Source organism: Chiloscyllium plagiosum, unplaced genomic scaffold (genome assembly GCF_037043375.1).
Source record: "Chiloscyllium plagiosum isolate Xiang-an unplaced genomic scaffold, Cpla_swu_hap1 HiC_scaffold_49, whole genome shotgun sequence".
Classification (NCBI taxonomy): domain Eukaryota; kingdom Metazoa; phylum Chordata; class Chondrichthyes; order Orectolobiformes; family Hemiscylliidae; genus Chiloscyllium; species Chiloscyllium plagiosum.
Window position 1 is genome coordinate 2,432,537 of NW_028270187.1, and position 25,219 is coordinate 2,457,755.

The 25,219-nt window shown below is 43.4% G+C and overlaps 1 protein-coding gene across 1 annotated transcript; it reads left to right on the forward strand.

Moving 5' to 3' along the window:
• The first annotated feature begins 7,452 nt into the window (after positions 1-7,452).
• On the forward strand, positions 7,453-25,217 carry LOC122544511 (putative G protein-coupled receptor 139). Its single transcript, XM_043683748.2, has 2 exons — positions 7,453-7,522; positions 24,337-25,217. Exons 1-2 carry the CDS (start codon positions 7,453-7,455, stop codon positions 25,215-25,217), a joined length of 951 nt encoding a protein of 316 aa, XP_043539683.2.
• Positions 25,218-25,219: the final 2 nt, after the last annotated feature.

The window sequence follows — 25,219 nt, forward strand, 5'->3', positions numbered from 1 at the left end:
TTGTTCATTAACCTCATCCCTCAGAATTTTTAAAACACGTTTCCTAGACGTCCGAAATTACATGTTTTATTCCTGCTGCCATTCCTGAATAAAGAAAACACGTTAGTTGTCCTGAAGTCATCTGGCAATTCAAACGTGCCCTACAACATACTAAATATGTCGGTCAGAGCCCCAGGAATCTTCTTACCTGCTCTCCCTATCAGTGGGATGCATCTGATCAGGTTCTGGAGATTTATGCAACATCGTGTTCACTAAAATATTTAATATTTACATCTTATCAATCTTTACATGTTCTATAATCCCATTATCCCAACTTAAAGCTCCAACTACAATGCTTCTTTTTTCTCATTTGTGAATACAATTGTAAAATAATCATTTGAGACCGCACCCACATCTTCTGGCTCTCCACACAAATGGCCTCATTAATATCTAATGCACTCCAGTCTTTGCTTGATAGCCCTGTTGCTCCTAATTTAGTTATAATTGATTAATTATAAAGTCTATGTTCCAAAGATATTAAAGTAGAAAACTAAAAATACGAGAAGACCTGACCCAAACCCACTGGTCAGCATCTTCCTCCATCCTGCCGCTTTTGTCCTCACCTTTAATGAGCTCTATTCTAACTTGCGAAACTTTCTTCAATTCAATGGTTTGGCTGAGCACCAGAATTGATGCCAGCTCTGTCCAATTTTGTTTTGTCTATTTTGTGGAAGATTCCTCCTTCTAATTCTACTTGGGTGCCTCCCCAAATCTCTTCCTCCAGTACATCAATTGGATGACTTGTTCCACTTCCCTCTGTCGTGTGGAATTGCAGAAAACAAGTTGTTAATTTCCACCATGATCACGATCACCTCGTTAATCTCGAAAGCCTCAGTTTTCTTTCTTATGATCTCTGTTTCTGTACCAAGAATAGGCTGACCAGGAATATGATTACTAACACATTGAATGGCACAACGTCCTGAGCTTTACAACCTCACACTTGGTTTCGTCTAAGGGCAACATTCCATTCCATTTCTCCATCTTTATTGCATCTGCTTTGAAGATGCTACCTTGTCTAGGTGTGGCTCAGAAACGTGATTTTTTTTGTCACTCCAGCTAACACGACGACAGGCAACTGAGCTATCTCCGAGCCTTTACCCATGTATTTGCCCTCACATCTTCCTTCACCTCCCGCTACAATGATCGTGTTCCCTGCTCCTCACTTTCAGCACATCTGTATACGAAGGAGAAAAAGTTGCTATGCCCACCACCTCCCGCGGGATGCCACTGCATAACCATTTTCGTCTTTCTCGCATGCCAGCATTCCAAGGAGACCATTTCATCTCAGACACCATGGTCCACTGTTGTGTTTCTGTTCGCCAAGCTGGGAATTTGTGTTGCAGACGTTTCGTCCCCTGTCTGGGTGACATCCTCAGTGCTTGGGAGCCTCCTGTGAAGCGCTTCTGTGATGTTTCCTCCGGCATTTATAGTGATTTGAATCCCGCTTCCGGTTGTCAGTTCCAGCTGTCCGCTGCAGCGGTCGGTTTATTGGGTCCAGGTCGATGTGCTTATTGATTGAATCTGTGGATGAATGCCATGCCTCTAGGAATTCCCTGGCTGTTCTCCGTTTGGCTTGTCCTATAATAGTAGTGTTGTCTGAGTCGAACTCATGTTGCTTGTCATCTGAGTGTGTGGCTATTAAAGATAGCTGGTCGTGTCGTTTCGTGGCTAGTTGGTGTTCATGGATGCGGATCATTAGCTGTCTTCCTGTTTGTCCTATGTAGTGTTTTGTGCAGTCCTTGCATGGGATTTTGTACACTACATTGGTTTTGCACAAAACACTACATAGGACAAACAGGAAGGCAGCTAATGATCCGCATCCATGAACACCAACTAACCACGAAACAACATGACCAGCTATCCTCAGTAGCCACACACTCAGATGATAAGCAACATGAGTTCGACTGGGACAACACTACTATTATAGGATAATCCAAACAGAGAACAGCCAGGGAATTCCTAGAGGCATGGCATTCATCCACAAATTCAATCAATAAGCACATCGACCTGGACCCAATACACCGACCACTGCAGTGGATAGCTGGAACTGACAACCGGAAGCAGCAGTACAAATCACTATAAATGCCGGAGGAAACATCACAGAAGCGCTTCACAGGAGGTTCTCAAGCACTGAGGATGTCACCTAGACAGGGGACCAAACGTCTGCAACACAAACTCCCAGCTCGGCGAACAGAACCACAACAACGAGCACCCGAGCTACAAATCTTCTCACAAGCTTTGAAAACCATGGTCCACTTCTCTTCGAATTCCAACAACTATCCATACCCTACAATAGCTTTCCATGCACCTACAGAATGCGCAGCATCTTCCGTCGACATCTTGTCTCCTCAGTAGCCAAGATTCCAGACACATCTTCCATGTGAAGCTGCAGTATACGTGCATCTGTCTGAGAAAAAACCTGGCCCTAATCTGAACCTGCCACTGTTGCACTCAATCTCGCCCACTGTTTTCGCTGCTCACGAGGTGGTCTCAACGACATCAGGGAAATGAAATGTAGACAGTGCGACCATTTTTCAGAACAGTTACAGTTACCTGTAAAAAGAAGTGCGTCCACTCGTCTGCTACGTCAACAGACCACTGTGTTCCCAACAACCTTTTTTTTGGTCTCACGCCTGCTATTGAACTCCAGAAAGAACACATTGAAGGAACAATGCATATTACGGCCCTTCCAGGTTTTGGCATTTTATATTGATTTGAATAATTTAAGAACGTGAATATCATCTTCGTCTTTGTTGCCTACAGCAAGGCACTTAGTCTTGTCTTGTTCAGGCTGCTATTAGAGTGGCCAATCTTATTTCAACTCTTATGTTCGCACCCTACCAAGCATTTTTCTCCCTTGGTTTGTCACCAGCAGACTCTTTGCCTATCTTTTATTTCCTCCCGGGGGCATGCTCTCAAGGTATTCTATTCACCCCTTCCCCAATCTCAATGGTTATGCCGTTCTGGTAATTTGCAACCTGCATATGAATTTTGATGGTTTGGTGCCAATATTGAGAGTCTGAATTTACCCGATTGACAATTCTCACTGTGATGATAGCAAACATTCCAATGAATCATTGATATTTGATTTTTATTTCATCTTAATGTACGTTGTAATTCGTCTATTCATTAACAAAAAGAAGATGCTTTTGGTTTGTGCACTAGTTTTTGCAAAATTAATATCCAGATTTCTGTCTCTTTTGGACAAAACGTCCAGTTCCTCTTTCCAATCCAATTCAGTGCCCCTTCGTTCAAACAGCTGTGTCTTGGGATTTAAAAATTTACTTGTTACTATTTATAGATGTTAGATCTTGAAGTAATAATTACTGCAACATAGTAATAACTAATGCATTGCTTGTGTTCTATAATGGGTCGTGAAAACAAGTCTTGAATTGTAGCAAATCAGGACATGCCTATATCGTTAGCAAATTGAACTTAGCAATAAGAAAATATAACTGAGCCTGGATGTGTGCACTCTGGAATACTAAGGTGTTTGAAAAAGATAGTTTGATGTGAGGCATATTTGATGACGATCTCCAGAATTTTAATGCGTTGGAACTCGGAGTAACAGTCACCGAATAAAACTGGAACAGTTTTCGGGAAAATCGAGCAATTTAGGAGAGACCAAGCATTACAATGTCTATCCGTGCAATAAGTTGATGCTCCATGGTAAAATCTCTTCAGAGTTTGTCTCTCAAATCCTCCTTTTTTCTTCTCTTTTTTTTTGCAAAACTGCAGAGACTTTTGTTTGCATCTCCTGAAATTATTGCCGTGTTCGCCTGAGTAAGTATCTTCTTCTAATAATTTAGCATGCTGGGTGGAATATTGAATACATCTGTTGATTGAAACAATTAAATAAAATGTATTTAGCAAATGATTTATTGATGATCAGATTAATTCTTTCTCCACTGACAGTGGTGAGTTTTGTAACAAAAGTGTGCAATGTTCAATCACACTCAATTTCAAGGAAGATGTATCACGTGTGTGTCATATAAAACTCTCAGACGTAATTATTATAATGGAAATAGAGTGAATATTCAGCGGATTGATTCCCCTCAGTGGCAGGTCAGTCATATGAGGAGAGATTGGGACACCAAAACCTGTATTTAAGCAAGTTTTAGAAAGATGCAAGAGGATTTCATTTAAATGTTTACAATTCTGAAATAATCTGTGGTCTGGAAGGAAGGATGATTTTGGCCATGGCTGAGGATGCGATGGATTCATGGCATCTAAAGTGAGGAATCAGAATCTTATAATAATGAGATAGGCCATTTTGAACTGCGCTGAGGAGACAAGTATTGATCCTAGGGAATTCTCTCTCAAATATAATGTTGCAGACGGAGACGCTCTTTTTTAGTGAAGGGAATAGATGTTCTGCACTTCGTGCATAAGCTAATACGTGGAATGAGGGAGAGCGAGAACAGTTGTACGTAAATGTGGTAGATAGTGGTCGCCATGATAATATTTGATCTCGGGATAATCTTGATAATTTCTAATAGTTGTGTGATACTAGAAATACTGTAACATAGTATAGCACATGAACTGAAAGCCGAGATGACTTGAGCATACATGCCAAACAATGTTCCAGTTATCTAATGCATTCATACTTCTACATCTGGTGGTAGATATTCATCCCTTATAATTTTAAATAATTTCCTCTCTTAAACATACCGTAATCTATTAAAATGCAGCAGCATAAGACAATTGGTTCCTTGCTCAGTTTAAGTAAGTCATAGTCAATCTGTCTTATTTAAAATTTAAACAAAGCTGACAGTTAACTCTCTGTCATCATTTACTTGTACATTCCCTACGGCAATGTCTCAAAATATCAGCACTCACTTCATATTCAGACTAAGTGTCGATTTTCTTTTACTTGGTGTTTTAATGAGTTCCTCAGATGAGTACAAGATGTATCTTTTGCGATTTCCCTTTACACCCTGCAGGAACATACGACCTAGATTGCTGTAACAACTTTCAAATGGTCAACGAAACGTAACTTGTTAATATACAACCTTGGCTATAAATAACAGAAATACAGTAAAATGCCATTTATAGGCTGACATAATGCAGGGCATGAAGTATTCAGGCCAATAACATCGAATTCTACATAAAATCCTTAATTTTGTTCGTGTCTAATGGGCATTTTATTTACTACATTGGAATCTGAGGGCACCATATTTTCAAAGTCCCAATTTTAAATCCAAGCTGTCCATGAAATTTCCTGAGCAGAATTTTTTCTCGGGAAGAGTGGACAATTGTACAACAGAACACAATAAGCCTTCTTATTGACAGATTGTGAAGGGCTTTGCGGAATATGAGGCATTTCCATGTGTATTATGTATCTAGGACAATTCACGACTAAGTGCAGGTATGTGGATTCAGTCTGGAACTGCACAACAGAGATGGTGATTTATGCAAAGTTTAATCTGTTAAAAGTAGGCAAGGAAGATTGCCACAATGATTTTCATTCAACTTGCGTGGAAGTACTTTTTTAAAATTATTTCTAATAGACTGCTTTATGGGGCCTGGGTTTGATTCTATGAAAGTGCACATTCTGGATGAAGTTTGTCAATCTTTGATGCCTGTTCACTTTTCACCCTGCTACACCTATAAAAAATAATGGCGACGAGAGCAAAAGATCATTTAGACAGAATAATCCCTAACACGACTGTTGACACAAGAAAGCAATTTATTAAATGGTGAAAGCTAATTGGAACTCTACAAACCAATCAAGATTTCATCGAGAGTGGTTAAAAAAAGGAAACGAGAAACAAAGAAGAGAAGGCCTTACAATTATTACTTTAAGCTCATGTGGAATTCAAAGAAGAACACAGTGATGACCAGATATGTATCACAGCTGAGATTTATGGATGTGAAATCCCTTAAATTGACTAGGTGCTTTGTAACTGTTGGCTCTTGATTGTGAGATGTCTGATGTAAGTCTGTAGATCTTCTCACTCCCACTGCAAAAATAAGAAACAAACATAAAGAATGAATGAATGAATTTATTTATTTAATTATTTGTTTATTTATTGTCATGCGTACTTTTCAGTTAGAACACAATTAAATCCAATGAAAACCTTTCACACGTTGCTATGATTCGATTCCATTTTGGATGAGACAAAGAAAACAAAAGGATGAGTACCTTGAAGAAAGTCCGATAGTTCTGAGCTAGCTAATCATGATTAACGATGTCTCTCCCGCCATCCTTCTTCTATCAGTTCACCATTTCTACACCAGATCTAACCAATTTTTTAAGTCGCTGATCCTCTGGTGTCAACATTAGCCATTGGGCCGATACTCCTCCATAACTGCATTGCTGCTACTGCAGTGGATCAAGCAGTACCAGAGTTTCATCTCTTGCCACTGAGCAGACCCCATTGATTTCACTGTGATGCCCTTCCACCAATGCTTCACTATTGCTACCGCCAGACCAATCCAACAATGAAGTCACTTATCCGTGGGCACTAGCTCACTGCTGAGCCAATCTAATGGACGTTGCCTTGCCAGTGCGCCAGGTGGCGATTGCAATATCATGTCAAGTGCTCGCCCAGGAAAAGTCAGGAAGGGTTCACTCGAGGTCCTCGCTGAGCTCACTCTTCTCCACATTGGGCTTGATTGAGGTGTTTGTTGGGCTTCATCTTCACCCTGTTGGGCCTACACAAGGTCAGCACTGAGCTCACTCGAGGTCCACCATTGGGCCCGCCCTGGTTCACCCTAGGGTCTCATTGTTGCCGATGCTGTTTGAGCTCAGTACAAGACATATTGAGAGAACAAAAAAAAACAACAAAAGAGAGAATAAATAAGAAAATAAGAAAAGGATATTGATGTTTTCAGGAAATACTTATTTTTTAAGAGCTGAGTAGATGGAGGGATATGATTCCAAAGTGGGATCAAGGGAGTGAGTTGAATGATCAAACATATGGACTGGTGTGACAAGCTTGAGAGGTTGAATGACTGCTTCTTGTTTCTATTCTTTCTTGGTCTTAAGTTCTAGTTGTATTGCTTGTATAGCAAGCCTGAAGTTTGTCAAAGAACTGAAAAAATAAACCTTCTCCTTTCGTTTTGCTATCACATTCAATATGCAGACCATATAATTTGCCATAAATTTAACCAGGAAAAAAAATGAGAAAATATGGAACACTTTATATATGGAGTATTGTCTACAATATCCCTCTGTCACGTCTTCTTATTGCAACATGATTGAGAGTCTCACATAGTTGTATGTTAATTAAGCTCTCCCACGAGACCAGGATGTGAAGGTGCTGATGCAAACTGCACAGAGTGCAGCTGATACCAGGTTCCCTGAGCTATCTGTTTCACTGGGGGATACTCCTGAGTATATACTAGGTCAGTCTTTCTCAGTGGTTCAGTGCCTTCAGCTCCAACACAGGCTGCTGGCTCTCTCTGAGAATGGGAGATTTGACACTCTTTCTCGTGCAGGAGATTTTTTACCATTCCTTGGCTGTCATTGGAGTGGGCGGTATGTGAGTAGGAACTTCGCGTCAAATTGTGTGTGTACTTGATTCAGAGAGTGTGTGTGTAATTAAGAGTAGCACATCTTTTAGATAGTACACACTGCTGCTACTGGGCACTTGTCGTGGACTAAGCCAATGTTTGAGAATTTGATGCTAATCAAACGATCAGCTTTGTCCTGCAGTGTGATTGGACCTGCACCTATTCAAGCAAGTGAAAATGTTCCATTGATTCAGCTCTGTAATTCAATGCGTTTATGACTGAAACGCTATACCAAAATTACGCTTTTCTGTCTTTTCGACATGACTATTAATTCCATTACTGATTAAAAATGTCTATTCTCGTCGTCAATATTCTTATTGAACCAGCTTTGACAGCTCTCTGTGGCAAATGATTCCACAAATTCACTACTTTCTGAGAGAAAAAACAATCCTCCTCATTGCTATTTTAAATGAGCCACCTTTTATTATGGGTTAACGCCCTCTGTACTGAGACTTTCTCACAGGAGGTAACATCCTTTCGGCATTTACATTGTCATCCCTTCCCGAATTTTGAATGTTTCAATCGCATTCTTCTAAAATCCAATGTGTCCAGGCACAATCAATTCAAATTTGCGTCTTGAGACAGATCACTCCATACTTGTTATCAGTATACTGATTCTTCTCTGGACTGGCTCCAATATCAGTATAGCTTTCCTTTAATGAAGGACCCAACCCCTTCCAGTATGTCAGATGTGATCTTACTTGTATAGTTTTAGCAAAACGTTCATCAGAATCATCAGCAACAGAAACAATTCAATTTGACTTTCTCATCTGAATTTACAATGGTATCTGGCAAATTATTGAGTGAGGAATAATTGGACACCACGACATCAATAGATTAAAATGGGGATGTTTGAACATGGCCAAATTATTTCATGAGTGAAGGATGGGACATAGATATGGCCACAGGTTTGTCAGTGAGATTCCTTCATAGGTGCTGGGAATGGACCATGCGATGACAGGGAAAGAAGCAAAGATTGAGATCAGGAAGACATTGGATAATTGGAATTTATTTACTGTGAAAGAATGGGGGACAGATGGATGCAATGTTGGTGATGATTGTTGGGAGCATACAGTTTACTAATTGACATAGAGAGATTTGAACTGCTGATGTTTTTGGACCAGCTGCTTCTATTTGGTGAAAGGTGCAAAAGGGAATATCTTTTTTTGGTCCTAGGAACAGAACATAAGAAGAGATTGAATGAAGCAGAGACTGAGACTGGGATCATAGTTAGCCAGAAGAAATTTAGTCTGAAGAGAATTGGGCAATTGGAGTTCAGTCAGTTCAACAATTAAATAACAATGAAGAAGGCGACAAAGAAAATGCTGATGTTGAAACAATACTGAATTTTGAGATTTTGAAAAATGTTAGAAAGCTTTGGAGTAAGTGGAGGTGTTGATTGGATCAAGTTAACAAATGGAGCGCTCATAATAATGAAAGTTCATTGATGAAATGATCACACGTGATTTTTAGTGATGGATAGAGGTAAACAGTGGGATGTAATGCAATATGTTGTGAAGGGTGAATTCATGACATAAATGGACAGGAGTTGAACAAAAAGAGAACACTGAACCATCATTGGGAGTTTGATAACAGAAACTCATTGGCTAAGAGGAAATGAAGATAGTTGGATCTCAATGATTGGTACCAGATGCACATTAAAGTTCATTGATTGTTGCCAGATACAGAGCTCAGTGCCATTGGACCTCATTGATTGGAGCGCAGTGGTGATGACATAATCACAATTGGACATCAATGACTGCTGATTGTTGAACATTCAGAACTCAGTGATTGGTGACAAAGAGTCACAGATCAGGTGATAGACTCATAGCTGGAGCTCTAGTGATTGGTGACACATGCACAGTCAGAGCTCATTGATTTGTGACAACTCATTGAGTTGTAACCCAGTGACTGGTGGTAGATATGATGGTGATCAATAACTGGTGATAGATACGCAGTCAGAACTCAGTGGTGGACACATTCATAATCATGCATCAATAATAAGTGATACATACACATGATGTGGAGGTGCAGTGGTGGACTGGTTTGGACAAAATTAAAAACCACAGAACACCAGGTTCTAGTCGCAAACCTGACGAAGAAACAGTGCTCCCAAAGCTTGTACTTCTGAATAAACCTGTTGGGCGATAATTAGATTACTTACAGTGTGGAAACAGGCCCTTCGGCCCAACAAGTCCACACCGACCGGCCGAAGCACAACCCACCCATACCCCTACAATTACCCCTTTAACCTAACACTACGGGCAATTTAGCATGGCCAATTCACCTGACCCTGCACATCTTTGGACTGTGGGAGGAAACCGGAGCACCCGGAGAAAACCCACGCAGACACGGGGAGAATGTGCAAACTCCACACAGTCAGTCGCCTGAGTCGGAAATTGAACCCGGGTCTCTGGCACTGTGAGGCAGCAGTGCTAACCACTGCTGCCTCACAGCAGGTAATATGGTGTTCTGTCATAGATACACAGTCAGAGCTTTTTCATCAGTGACTGTTACACAGTCAGAGAACAGTGATTGGTGAGAGACGCACAGTTGAAGCTCAATAACTGGTCACAATTACGCAGTCACCTCAGCGATTGGTGACACATGCACAGGTGGAACTCAGTAAATATTGACAGATAATCGGAACTCACTGATTGCTGATTGATTTCAGACACACAATCAGAGCGCAGTGGTTGGTATAGTTGCACAGTTGGAATTCAGTGATTAGTCATAAATGAACCGTCGTCGCTCAGTGACTGGTGCCAGACAGACAATAAGAGCTCAGTCTTTGGATACTGATACAGAGTCAGGGTAAGTAATTTGTGATAGATGCATAGTTAAACTTAGTGATTGGTCATGGATACAGCAGTTGAAGCTCAGTGACCGGCAGAGAGACACGCAAGCTCAGTGATTTGAGAAAAATGCATAATTGGAATTCAGCGATTAGTGAGAGATACACAATAGGAACTCAGCGATTGACAACAGATATACAACACATTTAATTCTTTCTGGGACATGGGCATCGCTGGTTGGCCCAGCGTTTATTGCCCATCCTAGTTGCCCTTGAGAAGATGGTGATGAACTGCCTTCTTGACCATTGCAATCAATCTACTGTGGGCTGACCCACAATGCCCTGAGGGAGAGAACTCCAAGATTGAAACCAAACAACAGTCAAGAAACGCTGTTGTATTCAAAGTCAGGATCGTGAGAGCCTTGAAGAGGAATTGAAGGTGGTGGTGCTCCTTTGGAGCTCCTGTTATTGTTCTTCTAAATGAATGTGTTTGTGGGTTTGGAAGGTGCTGTATCAGGATCTTTGGTAAATTTCTGCAGTGAATATTGCAAATGACACAAACTTCTGCTACTGAGCGTTGGTGGTGGAGGGAGTGGATGCTTGTGTATGTAGTACAAATGACGCGTGCTTCTTTGTCCTTGGATAGTGTAAAGCTTTTCGAGTCTTGTTGCTTCTACACTCCTTCAGGCAAGTGGGCATATCCATCGAACTACTGACTTGTAGATGGGGGACAAGCTTTGGGAGGTTAGTTGGTGAGTTACTTGCCATAGGATTCCTGGCCGTTTGCTATGTCCTATAGCCACTGTGTTTATCCTTTAAATCCATTCAAGTTTATGGTCAATGATAACTCTCAAGATTTTGACAATGGGGTATTCTGTAAACATAACAACATTGAATGGCAAGGGGCGTTGGTTAGATTGTTTCTTATAGGTGATGGTCATAACCTAGCATTTGTGTGGCGTGAATTAAACTTGCCCACTTATCTGTGCAAGCCTCATTATTATTCATTTCTTGTTGCATTTGAACATGGACTGCTTCAGAATCTGAGGAGTCACAAATGGTGCTGAAGATTATGCAATCATCAGTGAACGTTTCTGACCTTCTGATGGAGGCAAGGTCATTGATGAAGCAGCGAAAGTAGTTAGGCCTAGGACATTGCCACGGGGAACTGCTCTGCAGAGATCTCCTGGAACTGAGATGACTGACCTTTAACAATTACGACCATCTTCCAATGTGTCAGGTATGACTCCACACGGAGACAATTTACCCACGATACCTACTGATGCCTGTTTTACTCGGGAATCTTGATGCTGCCTTATATTTAAGGGCTGTCACTCTCACCTTCCCTCTGGAATTCAGCTCTTTTCTCTATGTTTTAATTAAAGCTGTGTTGAGGCCAGGAGCTTAGTGGCGTGGGTGGAACACAAACTGAGCATCACTGAGCAGGTTATTGCTGAGCATGTGCTTCTTCGCAGCCCGATTGGTGATACCTTCCAACCCTTCCCTGATGATCGAGAGCAGACCGATGGGGCTGTAATTGGCCGGTTGGATTTGTCTTGCATTTTGGAAACAAGACATGTGTGGGTAATTTTCTACATTGTCGGGTAGATGCCAGTGACTTAACTGCACTGTCACCTTCGTCAGAGGAGCAGCAAGTATTGGAGCAGCAATCTTCAGTAATATGTGACAGGGGGTTGGGAACCAGAACAGAGGACTATTACATAGTAAAGTGGATAGTAGAGAACGTAAGGATCATGAAGCCAGCATTATCAAGGGAAAGAGTAGGCAGAGAACAGTTGACGTGGATATACTTTAATGCAAGGAGTGCAGTGTGTAAGCCAGTTGAACTTTGGGCTTGGATTTGTATCTGGGACTATGACGTTATTGCTATGATAGAGACTTTGGTGATGGAAGGGCATAAAATCAACTAGGGGAAAGTGAGGACTACAGATGCTGGAGATCAGAGCTGAAAATGTGTTGCTGGAAAAGCGCAGCAGGTCAGGCAGCATCCAAGGAACAGGAGAGAGGGCTGCCCTGAAGAAGGGATTATGCCCGAAACGTCGATTCTCCTGCTCCTTGGATGCTGCCTGACCTGTTGCGCTTTTCCAGCAACACATTTTTCAGCTCTGAAGGAAGGGCATGTTTGCCAACTACATGTTCCAATATATAGATAATTCAGATAGGACAGGGAGGGAAGTAAAAGGGGGGATGAGTTGCATTGCTGGTCAGGATTGATGTCACAACAGTGCTAAAGGAGGGCACGATGGCGGACTTGAGCAGTGAGGCATTATGGGTATAGCTGAGAAATAAGAAGGGTGCAGTTGCATTGTTGGGGCTGTACAACAGGCCTCGCAACAGTGCGTGTGAGATAAAAGAAGAAATAGGTGAACAGATTATAGAAAGATGTGGAGGCAACAGAGCGGCGGTGATGGGAGATTTTAATTTTCCCAACATTGACTGGGATACACTTCGTGTCAGAGGTCTGGCAGGGGCAGAATTTGTAAGGAGGATCCAGGAAAGTTTTCCGGAGTAGTATGTCAATAGTCCGACTAAGAAAGGGACCTGTGTTGGGGAATGAGCCAGGCCAGGTGGTAGAAGATGCAGTACTGGGTTTGTTTGGGAATCGTGATCACAACTCTAAGTTTTACAATACTCGTGGACAAAGATGAGAGTGGTCCTAATGGGAGAGGACTAAGCTGGGCCAAGGCCAATTGTATCAAAACTGTGCAGGAGCTGGGAAATGTGGATTGGGAGCATCTATTTGTAGTGAAGTATACATTTGATATGTGGGAGGCATTCGAAGATTGTTTGAAGGTAGTGCAGGAAAGGCATGTCCTTTTGAAAATAAGGGACATGAACGGCCAGATTCATGAACCGTGGTTTACAGGAGAATTCGTGCGACTAGCCAAGAGGAAAATGGAGCGTACAGAAGGTCCAGGCAGTTAAGAACGCAATGGGCAATGGAGGAATATCGGGGGAATAGGATATATTTTAAACGAGGAATCAATCTGGCTAAAAGTGGTCATGAAATAACTTCACAAGCAGAATTAAGGAGAATCCCAAGATTGTTTCCTGATATTTAAGAAGTAAGGGATAAAAACAAAAAGGGTTGATCCGCGAAATGATAAAGAAGGAAGATTGTGTGTCGAACCTGAGAAAATGGGTGAGATTCTGAATAATTACTTTGCATCAATGGTCACTGTGGAGAGGGACATGGTGAATGATGACATTAGAGATGGAAGCTTGTTTGCTCTGGATCACGTTGGCATAAGGAGAGATGATATGTTGGGTAGGCTAAAGGATATAAAAGGTGGACAAATCTCACGGACCGGATGGGTTCTATCACAGGTTGCTGACAGAGGCGGAAGAGGAAATACCTCGGGCCTTGACAGATATCTTTGCAGCATTCTTAAACACAAGTCAAGTACCAGAGAACTGGAGGGTTGTTCATGTTGCCTCCTGTACAAGAAGGGTAGTAGGGATATTCCAGGTAACTACAGACCAATGAGCCTGACGTCACTGGTGGGAAAGTTGCTGGAAAAACTCATAGAGTCATAGAGATGTAAAGCATGGAAACAGCCCCTTCGGTCCAACTCGTTCATGCCGACCAGATATCCCATTGCAATCTAGTCCCACGTGCCAGTACCTGGCCTATGTCCCTCCAAACCTTTCCTATTTATATACCCATCCAAATGATTTTAAATGTTGCAGTTATACCAGCCGCCACCATGTCACCTGGCAGCTCATTCCATAAATGTACCACCCTCCGTGTGAAAAAGTTGCCCCGTAGGTCTCTTTTATATCTTTCCCCTCTCACCCTAAACCTATGCACTCTAGTTCTGGACTCCCCCACCCCAGGGAACAGACTTTGGTTAATTACCCCATCCATGCCCCTCAAAATTTGGTAAACCTCTACAAGGTCGCCCCTCAGCCTCCGACACTCCAGGGAAAACAGCCCCAGCCTGTTCAGCCTCTCACTATAGGTCAAATCCTCCAACCCTGGCAACATCCTTGTAAATCTTTTCTGAACCCTTTCGAGTTTCAGGAGAAAGTGAGGACAGCAGATGCTGGAGATCAGAGCTGAAAAATGTGTTGCTCGAAAAGCGCAGCAGGTTAGGCAGTATCCAAGGAGCAGGAGAATCGAGGTTTCGGGCATAAGTCTGAAGAAGCGCTTTTGCCTGAAACGTCGATTCTCCTTCTCTTTGGATGCTGCCTGACCTGCTGCGCTTTTCCAGCAACACTTTTTTCAGCCTTTTCGAGTTTCACGACATCATTCCGATAGGAAGGAGGCCAGAATTGCACGCAATATTCCAGCAGTGGCCTAACCAATGTCCTGTACAGCCGCAACATGACCTCCCAACTCCTGTTCACAATATGCTGACCAATAAAGGAAAGCATACCAAACGACTTCTTCACTATTGTATTTACTGCGACTCCACTTTCAAGGAGCTATGAACCTGCACTCCAAGGTCTCTTTGTTCAGCAACACTCCCTAGGACGTTATCATTAAGTGTATAAGTCCTGCTAAGATTTGCTTTCCCAAAATGCAGCACCTCGCATTTATCTGAATTAAAGTCCATCTGCCACTTCTCACCCTTTTGGCCCATCTGGTCCAGATCCTGTTGTAATCTGAGGGAACCCTCTTCGCTGTACACCTCCAATTTTGGTGTCATCTGCAAACTTACTAACCATACCTCTTATGCTCACAACCAAATCATTTATGTAAATGACGAATAGTAGAGGATCAATCACCGATCCTTGTGGCACTCCACTGGTCACAGGCCTCCAGCCTGAAAAACAACCCTCCACCACCACCCTCTATCTTCCACCTTTGAGCTAGTTCTGTATATAAATGGCTAGTTCTCACTGTATTCCATACGATCTAACCTTGCTAATCAGTCTCCCTTAGGGAACCTTATCGAACGCCTTACTGAAGTCCATATAGATCGCATCTACCACTCTGCCCTCATCAATCCTCATTGTTACTTCTTCAAAAAACTCAATCAAGTTTTTTGAGACAAGATTTCCCACGCACAAAACCATGTTGACTCTCCCTAATCAGTCCTTGCCTTTCCAAATGCATGTACATCCTGTTCCTCCAGACTCTCTCCAACAACTTGCCCACCACTGAGGTCAGGCTCACCGTTCTTTAGTTCCCTGGCTTGTCCTTACCACCCTTCTGGCACCACGTTAGCCAACCTCCAATCGTCCAGCACCTCACCTGTGACTATCGATGATACAAATATCTCAGCAAGAGGCCCGACAATCACTTCTCTAACTGGGGATTTATCCACTCTTATATGTTTCAAGATTCCCAGCACTTCCTCCTCTGTAATATGGACATTTTGCAAGATATCACCATCTATTTCCTTATAGTCTACATCATCCATATTCTTTCCCACAGTAAATACTGATGCAAAATACTCATTTAGTATCTCCCCCATTTTTCGCTGCTCCACAGAAAGGCCGCCTTGCTGATCTTTGAGGGGCCCTATACTCTCCCTAGTTACCCTTTTGTCCTAAATTTATTTGTAAAAAGAAAACTCTTCGGATACTCCTTAATTCTACGGTGGCACAGTGGTTAGCAGTGCTGCCTCACAGCGCCAGAGACCCGAGTTTGATTCTTGCCTCATGGAACTGTCTGTTTGGAGTTTGTACATTCTCCACGTGTCTGGTGCGTTTCCTTCAGGTGCTCCGGTTTCCTCCCACAGTCCAAAAATGTGCAGGTTAGGTGAATTGGCTATGCTAAATTGCCCGTAGTGTTAGGTGAAGGGGTAAATGTAGGGGAATGGGTCTGGGTGGGTTGCTCTTTGGAGGGTCGGTATGGACTTGATGGGCCGAAGGGCCTGTTTCCACAGTGTAAGTAATTTAATCTATTTGCCAAAGCTATCTCATGTCCCCTTTTGCCCTCCTGATTTCCCTCTTAAGTATACTCCTACTTCCTTTATACTCTTCTAAGGATTCGATTGATCTATCCTGTCTATACCTTACATATGCTTCCTTCTTTTCTGAACCAAACCCTCAATTTCTTTAGTCATCCAGCATTCCCTATACCTACCAGCCTTTCCTTTCACCCTGGTAGGAATATACTTTCTCTTGATTCTCGTTATCTCATTTCTGAAGGCTTCCCATTTTCCAGCCGCCCCTTACCTGCGAACATCTGCTCCCAATCAGCTTTCGAAAGTTCTTGTCTAATACCGTCAAAATTGGCCTTTCTCCAATTTAGAACTTCAGTTTTTAGATCTGATCTACCCTTTTCCATCACTATACTGAAGGATAAAATCTATTTATATTTGGAAAAGAATGGGCTTATCAGTGATAGGCAATATGGTTTTGTGCGGTGGATATCGTGCCTTACCAACTTAATAGAGTTCTTTGAGGAAGTGAACAAGTTGATAGATGAAGGAAGGGCTGTATATGTCATATGCAAGAACTCTATTAGGCGTTTGATACAGTTCCTCATCGTATACTAACGGAGAAAGCGAAGTAACATGGTGATCAGTGTGTTCTAGCTCGGTGGATAAAAAAACTGGTTGAGTCAAAGGAGACAGAGAGTCGTAGTTGAAAAGTGTTTCTAAAAATGGAGAAAGGTGGTGTTCCAAAGGGATCAGTGCTGAGGCCACTGTTATTTTTGATGTATATAAATGATCTGGAAGAGGCCATTGTTCGTCTGATCAGTAAGTTTGCAGATGACACGAAGATTGGTGGAGTAGCAGAAAACATAGGGGACTGTCAAAGACTAAAGGAGAATAGAGATACAATGGAGAGTTGGGCGGAGAAGTGACAGATGGAGCTCAATCGAGGCAAATGTGAGGTTGTGCATTTTGGGTAGTCTAATTCTAGAGCGAAACATACTGTAAACGTAACAGCATTGGAAAACGTTGATGAGCAGAGAGATCTGGGAGTTCAGGTACATTGTACCCAGAAGGTAGCTGCACAGGTGGATGGCATGGCCAAGAAGGCATATGGTAGGCTTGCCTTCATCGGACGGAGTATTGAGTATAAGAGCTGGCAGGTTATGTTTAAATTGTACAAGACAGGTTCGGGCCGCATTTAGAAGATTGTGTACAGTTCTGATGGCCACATTACAAAGAGGATGTAGTTGCTTTGGAGAGGGTGCAGAGAAGGTTTAAGAGGATATTGCCTGGTATAGAAGATTCTAGCCATGAAGGGAGGTTGAGTAGGTTATAATTGCTTTCATTCGAAAAAAAGAGATTGGGGGCATCTTATTGAGGTCTAAAATATCATGAGGTGTATAGCCGGGGTGGATAGAAGTAAGCTTTTTCCCAGGATGAGGGATTCAATGACGAGACATCACGCGTTCAAGTAGAGAGGTGAAACATTTAATGGAGATTCACGAGCAAAGTAGTTTATGCAGATGGTGGTGGGTGTCCAGATCGCATTGCCAGCAGAGGTAGGCGAGGCAAGCACGGTGGATTCATTTAAGATGCATCTGGACAGATGCAAGTGTAGGTGGGGAGCAGAGGGATACAGATGCTTAGCAATTTGGCAATAGGTTTAGATAGTGGATTTGGATCGACTGTGATTAGTTACAATTGAAGGTGAGCTGTGAGGAACATGCAGAAAAGCCTCAGTATGATTTCGACAAGTCTTTTGAGTGGGCAAATACATAGTTGGTGAAGTATCGTGTTTACAGTGTGTGGCTATCCCCCTTTGCAGCAAAACCAAGAAGGCAGATTATCTGAATAATCGATTTTGAAAGGGAAATTACAATGAGAATTGGATGTCCCTGTGCACCAATTATTGAAATGAAGCATGTGGGAACAGCAGCTGGTGAAGAGGGCAAATGGTACGTTGGTCTGGATTTTTGATGTTCGGATGAGGCTGCAAACGAGTTTCATCAGGTGGTTGCCGGGATGCAACGTCTCAGTTACCAGTAGTGACTTGATAGGCTGTGTTTGTTTTCCCTGGCATACAGGAAGGTAAGGAGGGGTCTATGTGAGGCCTACAGAATTCAGAGAAATCGGCAGAGTAGAATAAGATAATGTGCAAACGTCTCAGTTACCAGTAGTGACTTGATAGGCTGTGTTTGTTTTCTCTGGCATACAGGGAGGTAAGGAGGGGTCTATTGGAGGCCTACAGAATTCAGAGAAATCGGCAGAGTAGAATAGGATAATGTGCTACACATGGCAGACATGCCTAAGACCAGAGGGCTTAAGTAAAATGAGGAGCAAGGTATTCAGAGGGAATCTGCGAATATTTTATTTCGCCCATGCATAGTATATGTAAGGCTAGTGCTGACAGAGAAGGTGTTGGAGGCAAGTATTCTTGCAACCTTGAAGAAGCATCGGAACGACCATTTAAAATATCAGGGCATCGTAGTCTATGAATCAACTGCTAGCAAATGGGATCAGTGTGGTTTGGTGTAGATCAGCATAGACACGGTGGACCAAAGCACCTGCTTCTTTACTGCATGGCTTTATGGTTCTATTACTCATAGCGAGAGGATTCACTTCCTGGAGCATGAATGTCTTGCTGCAATTGGACAGGGGGCCTCGGTCAGACCAGAGCTGGAGTATTGTGAGCAGTTTGGTTCTCCTTATCTGAGCAAGGATGTTCTGGGTCTGAAGGGAGTTTGGAAAACAGATATCTTGACATCTCAGTTTTAAACACTTGCGCCATTATTCTGTATAGATGTCTCCAGTGTGAGATTCACCCACGAGTGAAAACGTCTTCTCAATGTCTACCCCGTCAAGACCCCTCAGTATCCTGCATGTTTCAATAAGTTCAATTCTTCTAATATCCAAGGAATAAAGGCCTAACCTGTCAGTCATACTTGATAAGTCATCATCTTCATCCCAGGAAACATCCTCGATTGTAATCTAGTTTGTGCAGCCTCCACTGCTACCGTATTCTTTCTTAAACAGGGGAAACAAGGCTCTATCCCTGAAAGGACAGATAATTTAATATAAATGTTGAAGGGAGAATGTAACATTCAAATAATAGGTGGTACAACAATTAAATGAGTGCCTTTGTATATGACTTCATAAACATTAATGATTAGATACATCAATAATCATCACAAATAGTTAGTCAATTGAGAAACACTGGTGTTGACGAAGATATGGTTACAAAGGTAACAAAGTTAACATAGGACATAGAACATAGAACAATACAGCACAGAACAGGCCCTTCGGCCCACGATGTTGTGCCGAACTTCTAACCTAGATTAAGTACCCATCCATGTACCTATCCAAATGCCGCTTAAAGGTCGCCAATGATTCCGACTCTACCACACCCACGGGCAGCGCATTCCATGCCCCCACCACTCTCTGGGTAAAGAACCCACCCCTGACATCTCCCCTATACCTTCCACCCTTCACCTTAAATTTATGTCCCCTTGTAACACTCTGTTGTACCCGGGGAAAAAGTTTCTGACTGTCTACTCTATCTATTCCTCTGATCATCTTATAAACCTCTATCAAGTCCCCCCTCATCCTTCGCCGTTCCAACGAGAAAAGGCCGAGAACTCTCAACCTATCCTCGTATGACTTCCTCTCCATTCCAGGCAACATCCTGGTAAATCTTCTCTGCACCCTCTCCAAAGCTTCCACATCTTTCCTAAAGTGAGGCGACCAGAACTGCACACAGTACTCCAACTGTGGCCTAACCAAAGTCCTGTACAGCTGCAACATCACTTCACGACTCTTGAATTCAATCCCTCTGCTAATGAACGATAATACTCCATAGGCCTTCTTACAAACTCTATCCACCTGAGTGGCAACCTTCAAAGATCTATGTTCATAGACCCCAAGATCCCTCTGTTCCTCCACCTGACTAAGAACCCTACCATTAACCCTGTATTCCGCATTCTTATTTGTTCTTCCAAAATGGACAACCTCACACTTGGCAGGGTTGAACTCCATCTGCCACTCCTCAGCCCAGCTCTGCATCATATCTAAGTCCCTCTGCAGCCGACAACAGCCCTCCTCACTGTCCACAACTCCACCTATCTTCGTATCATCTGCAAATTTACTTACCTACCCTTCGACTCCCCCATCTAAGTCATTAATAAAAATTACAAACAGCAGAGGACCCAGAACTGATCCCTGCGGAACTCCACTTGTAACTGGGCTCCAGGCTGAATATTTACCATCTACCACCACTCTCTGCCTTCGACCGGTTAGCCAGTTTTCTATCCAATTGGCCAAATTTCCCTCTATCCCATGCCTCCTAACTTTCCGCATAAGCCTACCATGGGGAACCTTATCAAATGCCTTACTAAAATCCATGTACACTACATCCACTGCTCTACCTTCATCCACATGCTTGGTCACCTCCTCGAAGAATTCAATAAGACTTGTAAGGCAAGACCTACCCTTCACAAATCCGTGCTGGCTGTCCCTAATCAAGCAGTGTCTTTCCAGATACTCATAAATCCTATCCCTCAGTACCCTTTCCATTACTTTGCCTACCACAGAAGTAAGACTAACAGGCCTGTAATTCCCGGGGTTATCCCTATTCCCTTTTTTGAACAGGGGCACAACATTCGCTACTCTCCAGTCCCCTGGTACCACCCCCGTTGCCAGTGAAGACGAGAAGATCATTGCCAACGGTACTGCAATTTCCTCTCTTGCTTCCCACATAATCCTAGGATATATCCCGTCAGGCCCGGGGGACTTGTCTATCCTCAAGTTGTTCAAAATGTCCAACACATCTTCCTTCCTAACAGGTATCTCTTCTAGCTTACCAGTCAATTTCACACTCTTCTCTTCTACAATACGGTCCCTCTCGTTCGTAAATACTGAAGAGAAGTACTTGTTCAAGACCTCTCCTATCTCTTCCGACTCAATACACAGTCTCCCACTACTGTCCTTGATCGGACCTACCCTCGTTCTCGTCATTCTCAGGTTTCTCACATACGCATAAAATGCCTTGGGGTTATCCTTGATCCTATCCGCCAACGATTTTTCATGCCCTCTCTTAGCTCTCCTAATCCCTTTCTTCAGGTCCCTTCTGGCTATCCTGTATCCCTCCACTGCTCTGTCTGAATCCTGTTTCCTCAACCTTATGTAAGCCTCCTTCTTCCTCTTTACCAGACATTCAACCTCTCTCGTCAACCAAGGCTCCCTCACACGACCATTTCTTTCCTGCCTGATAGGTACATACATATCATGAACACGTCGTATCTGCTCTTTGAAAAAGTTCCACATTTCCACCACATCCTTCCCTGACAGCCTATGCTTCCAACGTATGCTCCTCAAATCCTGCCTTACAGCATTGTAATTTCCCTTCCCCCAATTATAAAATCTACCTTGTTGTGCGCACCTATCTCTCTCCATAACCAAGGTGAAAGTCACAGAATTGTGGTCACCATCACCAAAATGTTCACCCACTAACAAGCCCACCACTTGTCCCGGTTCATTACCGAGTACCAAATCCAATATGGCCTCCCCTCTGGTTGGACAATCTACATACTGCGTTAGAAAAGCTTCCTGGACACACTGCACAAACACCGCCCCATCCAATCTACTTGATCTAAAGAGCTTCCAATCAATATTTGGGAAGTTGAAGTCGCCCAAGACTACGACCCTGTGGCTTCTGCACCTTTCCAAAATCTGTTTCCCAATCTGTTTCTCCACATCTCTGCTGCTATTGGGGGGCCTATAGTAAACACCCAACAAGGTGACTGCACCTTTCCTATTTCTGGCTTCAGCCCATACTACCTCCAGAGGCAGATCCCCCTCAAACTTCCTTTCTGCAGCCGTTATACCATTTCTAATTAGCAATGCCACCCCCCCATCCTTTTTTCCCACCCTCCCTAATCTTACTGAAACACCTGTAACTCGGAACCTCCAACAGCCATTCCTGTCCCTCATCTATCCACGTTTCCGTGATGGCCACAACATCGTAGTCCCAGGTACCGATCCACGCCTTAAGTTCACCCACCTTATTTCTGATACTCCTTGCGTTGAAGTATACGCACTTGAGCCCATCTCTGTGTCCGCAAGTAGTCCCTGTCAGTGCTACCTTCTCCACAGCCTCCCTACAGTCTTGGGGATCCTGACACAAAGCTAGCTTACTTGCTGGACTACAAGTCCGGATCCCATCCCCCTGCCAAATTAGTTTAAACCCCCCCGAAGAGTGCTAGCAAACCTACCCCCCAGGATATTGGTGCCCTTCTGGTTCAGGTGCAACCCGTCCTGTTTGTACAGGTCCCACCTTCCCCAGAATGCAGTCCAATTGTCCAAATATCTGAAGCCCTCCCTCCTACACCAGCCTTGCAGCCACGTGTTCAACTGCACTCTCTCCCTATTCTTTACCTCACTGTCACGTGGCACCGGCAACAACCCAGAGATGACGACTCTGTCTGTCCTAGCTTTTAGCTTCCAGCCCAACTCCTTGAGCTCTTGAATGACCTCCCCACCCCTCTTCCTACCTATGTCGTTGGTGCCAATGTGTAACACGACTTCTGGCTGCACACCCTCCCCCTTAAGGATTCTGAAGACACGGTCTGAGACGTCTTGGACCCTAGCACCCGGGAGGCAACAAACCATCCGTGAGTCTCGCCCATGTCCACAGAACCGCCTGTCCGTCCCTCTAACTAGAGAGTCCCCTATAACTAGCGCTCTCCTCCTCTCCCCCTTTCCCTTCTGAGTCTCAGAGCCACAGACCCCTTCCATGCAGCTTACACCTGCAACGCTGTCCCCCCCAACAGTTTCCAAAGCTGTATACTTATTTTTTAGGGGAACGACCACAGGGGAACCCTGCACTGCCTGCTTCTTCCCCTTCCCACCTCTAACTGTTACCCAGCTACCTCTGAGAATGACCATTTCCAAAAGATAGGGAAAAGAAGGGAGCTGTCAAGTATCCATGAACTAGAAATTGATAATTGAGTGATTGACAAACTGTTGAGCAAATCGAAATCCAATAGGAGTAAGGAACATGTGGACTTTCGAGCTCAGTAATTGAAGTATAAAGATGTTTACCAGAGATCAATAGCTGAATGATGGACAGCAATGAATGTGAGGTCGGTAGGAAAATTGTGAAGATGACAATTGAAGCTGTGAGACTGGTGACGTTGGTTTGGAAAAACGCAAACCAAAATATTAAGACAACCTGTGTTGGAGGTGGTGCCATAGAACTCCTGGTAGTGTAACTCGCTAACAGATAATGGTAAGTGAATAAATCCAGCTCATTGAGTAATGGCGAAAGTCAAGCAAAGGGAGCATACCGTGCGATACTTAAATTGGGCAAACTACACGTTAGAGCTGTAAATGTCTTATCCTTTGAATTTTAGTCAGGAAAATAAGAAGATGAGTACATTGAGTGATCAGGAGAGAATTAGGTCCAGAAGTTCTGGGCTAACGTGTTTGAAAAAAATGGAGCGATGGAAAGCTTGCATAATGAGTGCTGGGAAGTTCACATTGATGGGAACACTGAGTGATTGAGTGACTGACATTGGGAGGATACAGGTGATTGAGAAGTGGAAAGGTTGGGATCCTTGACAAACACTGACTCATTGGAATAACCCCCACAGATTGCCATAGCCAATTCATGAAAGCACGATGAATGGGAGGTGGGAAATGCTTTGTGTAAGTGGATGGGACTTGGACAATGGGAGTGAATAAATGGATTGCAAAGGAGAAGCGATAGTTATTATTTCATGTTGGTAGTTTGAGATTGAGTTGTGCAAACGATGAAAGAATGACAGATCACAATGATGAGGGCTGATAATCATAATGGGAGTTTATTTAGGAGGAGAGAATGAGAAGTAATAGAGAACAGCAGACCTTTCACCAATGCAGGGAGTGCGAAAACAGAAACTTTAAGGAAGTTTGGAGGAATTAGGTAGAGGAACTCACTGAATGGGGGATAAATGGTCCATTGTAACGCATTTACATCATTTTCCTCACAGACATCTACAACTGTTTTTGCTCACATCCTCCCCAAACCAATTAAATACATTATTGTGTGATGGATGAACTGTTAGTAACCTTCTCGTCTCTTTCCATCTCCATTAGCAAACCTAATGACCATCGTAATTCTGTCCCAGGGAAACTGTGGCCTCTCTAGATGTACTGGCCGCTATCTGGTGTCCATGGCAGTGGTGGATTTGCTCGTCATCATCTTCTGTGTGATCCTAAACTATCTGGGATCTTTCCATTTCCCGGTCTCCTTCCTCAACCACTACTACGTCTGCAGTTTGAACAGCATCATGAATGCAGCAGTGGTGGACAGCTCAGTCTGGCTTACTGTCGCCTTCACTTTTGATCGCTTCGTGGCTGTCTGTTGTCCCAAGTGGAAGGTCCGATACTGCACGGAAAGAACAGCAGTTTGGGTAATCCTGACCATCTGCACAGTGAGCTACCTGAGAAACATCCCACGCTACTTCACTTATGAACCTGATCACAGTCGTGGACCATTTCCCCTCTGCCGCCTCCGTAACCTGTGTACCAAAACCCCCTGGGCAACGTATCTGTGGTCAGCCACCGTCTTTACGCCCCTCATTCCTTACGCATCCATCTTACTGCTGAACGCTCTGACCGTCAGACACATCCTGGTGGCTAGTCGTATCCGCAAGGGATTCCGGGGTCGAAGCCATCATGGGAATGGTGGAGACCCAGAGATGGAGAATCGAAGGAGATCCATCATCCTGCTCTTTGCCATATCAGGCAACTTCATCGTGCTATGGATGACCAGGGTGGTGGATTTTGTGTTCCAGGAGATGTTGCTGAACTTGAGCTCAATGCGTTTAGTCACCGACATAGGGGAGATGCTGATGTATCTGAGCTCCTGCACCAACACTTGCATTTACACTCTCACACAGGCAAAGTTCAGGGAGGCAATGAGGCGCATGATAACCCATCCCATTATTCATTGCCTGAAGTTCCTGAGAGGCTAGAA